The 7,820-nt window shown below is 42.0% G+C and overlaps 1 protein-coding gene across 1 annotated transcript; it reads right to left on the bottom strand.

Moving 5' to 3' along the window:
- Positions 1-341: 341 nt before the first annotated feature.
- Positions 342-7,523, bottom strand: LOC104156843 (high affinity cAMP-specific and IBMX-insensitive 3',5'-cyclic phosphodiesterase 8A-like; the record flags this gene model as incomplete). The annotated part of the gene is made up of 6 exons (XM_009703240.1): positions 342-407; positions 490-609; positions 1,367-1,496; positions 2,422-2,586; positions 6,296-6,440; positions 7,306-7,523. Coding segments are annotated over 5 exons (765 nt in total), but the record flags the coding sequence as incomplete, so codon positions are not given.
- Positions 7,524-7,820: the final 297 nt, after the last annotated feature.

Below are 7,820 nucleotides of genomic sequence, written 5' to 3'. Positions count from 1 at the left end.
ATTCTTTCATAGACAGTTGCATTTTAAATGTCTGATTGTTCTACGTAACTGTCTTAAGTGCTTATAAAAAGCATGTCGCTTTCTCATAAAAGCTGTGAGTCTCTATTAATAGACATTTCTTTCTCACTTGCAGGATTGAGGATGAAGCAAAATCTCCTAGTGAATGTCCTTTTTATGAGGATTCCTCAAGGTCTTCCAGCTTCACATACTGGTATGAAGATATCACAAAAACACGTTCACCAATAAACCCTCTTCAGTACAAGTACTGCAGCAATCCAGTGTAATTCCACTTGGCAGGCTTATTTCATTGGAGTCCACACGTGGTAGTTTGTGGAAGTTAACTGCTGACCTCATGTTCTCTTGAATTTGAAAGTTCCCCAAGCGCATGGGCTAGCCTTACTGTAATACTGAAGAGACCAAAACAAATCTGAAATCACATGCACATTTGTTCAAGCTCACTTTTATTCATGTGGTTGGTAAATTACACACCATGGTCTAATTGCTATTCTGGTGGTGGTCGAAGGCCCCGCAGCTTCCTTTCATGTAGTCCTTTCCAGTATTTAAAGTTATTATCCAGATGCCGCATCAAATTTGGCAGGTCTGCAAATTCTAGGGCAGAAAGGGCAGAGTGTATTTAGTTTGCAGAATTGAAACAGTCAGATGATTCTGTCTGCTTAAATATCACTTGAAATGTCTGGGCAACTGTGTTAAGTAGGAAAGCTTAAATCTTTTTTAAGTCATACTGATACTTGAAATGGTTTTGGCTGTATAGCTCTCATCACTCATGTATCACTAAGGCCACTGAGAACAGTTCTGTAAGTCTACTTAATACTGGTCCCAGCAAAGGGACCCAGTTTTCCAGGAGGTGCATAGCTAATTATGCTTGTAATTATTCTACTTCATCAACTCTCAGTCACATGTCATGATCTGGCACTCAGGAGAGTCACATTTCTGACCACTTTACCACAGAGGCAGCACTTGGAAGGAAACAGCTGCTCCCCCAAGCAGTTTCCAGACTGTAGAAACTTGTATTGAAGCATAACTGATGTTAACATGGACAAAATGACTGTGCCCAAAGTGCTATCAAGGAGAATACGTTCTGTTCTCCATTTACAGAGAAGCAAGTTTAAAACAAAGTTAAACATTGCTTGAATCTAATCTATTAAAGAGAAGTCACGAGAATGGCTGGTAGCAGTATCAAAATACTTCTAAGCAATAATGAAGTTATTAAGCTTACTTGAACTGCAGAAATCTTCCCTTTTCTCCTCCTTTCTTTAGGAGCCATAAGAAAGCAATTTTATATCACAGTAGTTTCTAATGTTCACAAAATAGTTATTGTCAGGAAATATAGCAAAGTTTTGCTTACCATCCCAGGCATCGAACATATCAGTAATGAAGTAATTAATGAATGATATTTGGGATTGGGGGATGCTGCAAGTATTTCTGTCAAAAACTGGCATCACAACAGGTAAATCTTCCTTCTTTTCTTCATCAGTCTGCAAAAAACACTCTTGTGATTATTCATCTAAGACACATTCTGTTAACGGGCTTCTTTTAGCAGCAGATTGATTGGCACCGACAAGAACATGCAACTGCTAAATAAACAGAGGAACCCAAATAAATCTGAAGAAGCAGCCATTTAATCCTAAGCACCTAGTCATCTAGGTTTCAGCGAAAGAGCAAATAGTGCCTTCCAGTGTTTCCCACAAAATGATACATTTACCTTCTGCACCTACACACAAAGCTGACCCTAACTAACTTCACAGGTTACTGATTAAGTTATGACTGCTTCTGAGCTAAAAGATGCTCAACCATTTTCAATCTCTGATGGAAGTGACAATCTGGACAACTCAGAGATAGCAAAATATCTTTTTTATCCTCTTTTCCCCCCCTTGAGGTACCAAGTCCCAATTGCAGTATTTGGTCTATCATCTGTAATTGTAACTCTGCTCTCTCCTTTTTCCCCATCTTCCTAAAACCTTTCCTCAGCACAGTGTGCTAAGGTCTTACACCACTTCCTGGAGTGAGTGCTGTTCCCATGCTGACACTAGGACCTGATGATCCTATTCTTGAGGCATAGCCAGCACATGGGTACACAGAAGGCACCCTTCCTCTGTCTCTTGTGATGGGAATGCATTTGTAGGCAAAACTCAAAAAGCCCAGCTCCAAACCAAACAACTTGAAAGCTTAAATTTTTCAAAAACTGCACTGTAGAAGTTGTCAACTTTCGTCTGACTGAAGGCATCTAGTCTTGTATCAGCATGAGTAATATGCCATCATTTAAAATAAAAAAGTTGTTATTTTTTGCATTATGTAATGCAGCCTTAGATGTTCTGGGACACTAACAGTATACGCACCCTTCTCTTCCCTTTTAAAGAGATGCTCACCTGGAATTTCAGCAGCCCATTTTAGCTGCCTTACCTGTGCAAAGTACTCCTCCGAGATGCGTCCGGCCCACTCTATACACTGTTCTATGGGTCTGCATGGATTGGAAATGTCAGCACACTTTATCAACATGCGCTTGATAAGGATACGGTTTTCAGGAGTCGTGAGAACAGTTTTGATTGACTCTCCATCACCATTATTCTGTAACATTTAAGAATTAAAAACAATACATTAGGAAGGCCTCCGTGTACTTGCCTAAAAGCTTTGTGCCTTGTGAATGCTTTCAGCAGATCCTACAGGGATCAGTCCTGCTACTGGCTACTGTATTTGATATCCAACCAAACTGATAGGGGGATTATGAATGTTAGCCACAGCTCTGAACTAGCACTGAACTCCAGTTTCTGGATTCAGTCACTTTCCTTGTGACAGATCTCTTGGGCATCTTTGGGCAAGTCATCTAATCCCTCTATGCCTTATCTGCCTCCTTAGAAGCGTGCAGAGGATCCATTCATCACTACACACATAGTGATGAGTGTGTAAGCAGAAAAATGTAATTGTCTGCTGAAATCCAAGGATTAATGGACTTCCACATTAAGAGTGGAATAGCTGGTTTTAAAAAAAGGGCCAACCTGAGATGCACGGTCATCTTCTGCACACAAACCTCATGAGCATCAATCATTTTGACACCACTGCTACTATTAGGAGAATCAGATCTCACATTGCCTCCCAGGTGTGCTCCTCATTCCCTTCCACTGGACCCATGTTAGCCCATCAGTCTCCGACCTGACTGGGAATTTTGCTTTCGAGAGTTTGTCAGTATTAAAGCAATATATTAGGAACGTGCTTCTAAACAGCCTCATCTTTCCTCTGCAAGTCTAGGAAAGTTTTCAGCCCACACACAGCTTCTATTCGGTTGCCAGGCTGCACCTACAAGCACATCAACGGTACTCTATATTTGGAGCCAGTATACAGCTAATATGAGTAAAGGCTCTGAAGATCCAGATTAGAAGCTATTTTCTGTGGAGCTCTGATGAAGTAAGTTTCCAAAGGACAGAGATTCACGATCAAAGTATCTTTAAAAATTACCTATAAGTACAACATTATTGCTTGACTCTTTAGGGATGGGCAGGTAAAGAAATTTACAACACCGTCTACTCAGAATAGAAACTCTTTGAAGCAAGGAATATACTAGACCTCTCTGGCACCTAACAAGGTCTTGGTCTATAGTCAGAGCAGAGAAGAAGTAACAGTAACAATAATGATAATAATAATAATATGCCACCAGTTCCTGCAGTATTTTGTACGAAGAGGGAGATGCAAAGTGGCAGAAACATTCTGACCTTTTATTAGAACGTACTTTTCAGAAGAAAGTTCTTGTGACGAAGAAAGTTCTTCCTAAAGGAAGAAACTGACAGTAATTAAAACATTATTATTTGGTAGTATACTGGCTCAGAAACACCAGCTCCACAGTTCTCACCAAAATAAGACTCCCAAGCCAATCATCTTCCCTCATTTTTAGATATGTGGAAGGGAAAATACAGAGGAAAAAGTGAGGTGCATACATCTCCAAATGCATGGCAATATTACGTAAAAGAAAGCCAAAATAAAGTGATGGAAGCTCCAGAAACACAAGCATGGAAATTAAGCACAGAAAATTATTAGAGATCATTCAGTTAAGGATAGTGGAGAATATCCTAGTAGGTAAACCACCAGGAATCAAGAAAGGATGTTCACTTCTGTGATCTTTTCAAACCAAGGGCACAGTTCTACTTGATGGATGCAGATGTCTTGGGAATAAAATGTGCTAACTGTGCTTAGTCCCAGCATCCTGCTCAGAGTGCAGAGGTGTCTCTGCATGTCAGATGTTGGCTTCCTGTCATAGGCTTAGGTGACATCATGAAGGGAAATGGGAGGATAAAGGATGCTGGAGCTGGAAAGGATTTTTTTCAGTTTATGAAACAAAAGAAGAAAGGAAGCAAACAGAGCAGCTTCTCAGCATGGCTCTTTGAACAAATATGTATAAAAATAATAAATAAAAAAAATAAGTGGAACTGTCCCATTTGGAACATAGGGTTGGCAGCTCAGCCTGCAAACACTACACTGAGTCACCACCATGACTGGAAACCAGGCCAGGAAACACACGCTGCCGCTGCAACCAGATATACAACCAGACTTGAAAGAGGATCTGCCAGTGTTGTTCTGCTAGTAACAAGCACAGCAAATGATTTGGTTTACCCACTCACACATTACAGGTCTTTTAATAGGAACTGAGAAACTCCCAACCAAAAGAAGGGAAACATTTTGCTTCTCGTTTTCAATAAAAGTTATATAGCCTTTGTCTTTCTTCCCATCCTTGGGTGGAATTTGCTGTGAATCGCAAATGCCTTGTGGGGCAGATTATTTCCCTGCAGCCCCTGGGGCTCAAGGGCAGAATTAAAGTTTTGATTTCTCTATGTCACTATATTTGTTTTTATTGTCTGACTGTACAGGTCCAAGCCCCGTCCTTCAGCAGCAACAGCTACTCAGCTCGCCATAACAGGCAAGAAGAGGAGCCTGGCTCTTTGGGTGGATGCTGCTGCTGAAAAAACTGCTGCATCCCAGTTCTTGGGGCTGGGAGGAAGGGGTCTGTGCACCAAGCCAGGCCAGTACAGAGCCCTCCAGCAGGACCAGGTGCCCTATGGAGTTACGCACTCCACAAGGTCGTCTTGCACTACACCCAGCAGCAGCAGCTCCCTTGTTCTCCTCCATGTCTCTTACCCTCCTACGCTGAATGGTGCTACACTCACCCAGAGGGGCTGTCCAGCTGAGGACTTAACAGCCTTTCTCCTAGTTTAGTCAGTAAAACCAGTATCCTACTGTGACTTTGGCTTCACATTCACATAGTTCTCATTAGCATTGCTGGGTGCCAAGAACAAAGCTAATTCTAGCATATACTCCTGTGGACAAAGGTACTGTCCTCCAATTAAGCTCCAGTCTGCTTCTGATGAGTGAAGGAACAAGACCTGTTTCCTCTCCCACCTTCAGATAATAAAAAGACTGCCCTCCCCCATTACACACAACAGTCATATATGTGGCTTTTGAAAAAACATGGTAAGAAAACACAGAAAACCATTACTGCTCCTACAGGATGTTGCCACCAATGCAAACTTTATTATAACTGTTTCTGAAAATCTTCTCTTTGCAAAAACACATTCCAATGAAATTATACACTGCTCTTACTGGCAACAAAACTGCTGGTTGAAGCTGTTATTGAAACTGGTGTGGTTTTTCAGAATGAGTTCTTAACAGGCAATTTCATTGTGTCCATGGGGTTCCAGATGGCTATTGATTATGTCTATATGATACATAACGCCACCATCATCTATTTTAAAGATTAAAAAAGAAAGTAGACAGAAAACCCATGAATGCTGCCAGGCAGCGCTGAAGGCTGAGGGCCCTCATTTCCAGAGAATGCACCATATGGCAGTCAATATACCTGCCCTTATGCTGCACCATCAGCGGTTCCTGTTATGAGGGAGGGAGTAATTCAGTTTCTGTTCTGAGGCAAATCTTGGCTCCTTTGCAGAAATGGCCAACAACAATGCCAAGTCTTGCCACTAGCACTCTCTCCATGGGAGTGACTGGGTTCATCAAAGTGGCATTTTTAACAGGAAAATATACAGCCCAAGGTTCTGGTCCCAAGTACAACATCATAGCACTGCAATATTAATAGGATCCAAGTGAGTTGCACTCACCCTCAAAATGTGTGATGACCATGTTAAGCAGAACGGTATTCAAACCCAGAGATGAAAGACACATTTCTAGTCTCTCTTTCTCCACGTTTCTGATGAACTTTCTCAGAATACCATGTGGGGATTTTCTACTGCCAAGGGTTCCCAGTCCCTGCCTAGTCATTTTAAGGAGGACTTGCAGTGTCGCTTACCCCATTTTCTTCTAGCGCTGCCAAGGGTTTATTAATGCTGTTGACAAACTTGTTGACATGCTCAAAGTGCTTTGTCATTTCTGTTGCTAAGACTATGTCAATAATGGCTTGGCGAAGGGTTCGATACTCATTCCTGTTTAAAGAAGGAAACAATTAAGAATGCTGGCTGGTTCACAAAGGGCTGCTTGCTAAAACAAGTCTAACAAAAATGCTACAGACCATTTCCGTTGAAGAGAGGTGCTGGGGGAAGAAAGGACAGTAGTAAAGGCTTGGGCAGCTGCGTCTATGCTGGATGAAGTACCCTGTGGTGTGCAGAGATGTATGTGCTAGAGGCATGACTGGATCTCTAGGAGAAACAGTGCAAGAGCTGGGCAGAAGCAGATGCACCAGCTACTCAGGAGGGCTGCCAGGACATGCCACATCAGCATGTTCCTAAGGCTTTTAGCACAGACACTCAGCAGTGGCTCATGCTCCAGCCAAGTTTTCAGCAATACTTCTCTGCTGTATCTTGAGAGGGCTAAGGCAATGGTCACATCCTCATCCTAAATGTCTTTCTAGGGCTGGAAGAAGAACAACAGGTCCTTCACTATCCTTCCCATTCCAACAAGGCATTTAATTTTTGACTGATGCCCTGTGACCCTTTCTATCCTTGCTCTACCCAGGAAACATCTACCCACTCAGCCATTGCCTGTCCTCTATGTCCAATGATACAAAATGATTCTTTTAGACTTGCTAACATTAGGATTTACACTAAATTCCTTAGATAGGGTCCACCTTTTTATCCACAGGAGGAACTGAAACCATGGGATTCCTCCTAAGTCTGTGCAGGACAGGCAGAAGCACTCTACTGTTTTAGAAGCAAACTTCCACAAGGGCTATGGACAGTTATCCACAAGGCACTGCCCTCCTCTAGGATGTTTGTTTGCATTATCTTATGTTACACAGAAGAAAGTGAGAGATGTTAGTGGGCAGACAAGGACCCTGGGGTTTAAGCTTACCTCTCCATGTTTTTAAAAATATTGCATTTGTCATCCTGGGTGGTGAGCTGGAAAGCCAGGGCAGCATGATGGTTCTCCAGCACTGCGGTGTCATTGTAGAGAATTGCTAGCTTACTGCCAGCATTGCACAGGAAAGAATTTGTTCTTCCTGGGTGATCCACGTCATGGACTGTGGCAGCAATGAGTGCGGCAACCTCATCAATTGTATCCAAAGTTTGCTGAAAATAGAAGGATGCTTAGTTTTCCTGGCAGACTCATTAGAAACCCTATTCTGTCCATAAGATTAAGCCAAGTTAAGGAATAAAAGCCAGAACTCTGCAGATCAGTAAGGGTCAGATGTTCTAGACAGAGCAATGGAAAATTCATTATAAGCTTCATTGAACACTGCATGACTTTTTTGGCTGTTTTGTGCCTCTTGAATTTTGCCTTAGCCACACCTTTGACAAAGCACATCAAATCAAACAAATGCAAAGTAATAAATTAGTTTCTGTTTTCTAACAACACAGAAACCACCT

Source organism: Cariama cristata, unplaced genomic scaffold (genome assembly GCF_000690535.1).
Source record: "Cariama cristata isolate BGI_N322 unplaced genomic scaffold, ASM69053v1 scaffold46616, whole genome shotgun sequence".
Taxonomy (NCBI): Eukaryota; Metazoa; Chordata; class Aves; order Cariamiformes; family Cariamidae; genus Cariama; species Cariama cristata.
Note: the sequence above shows the minus strand (reverse complement) of the source record. Positions and strands in the feature narration are given on the sequence as shown.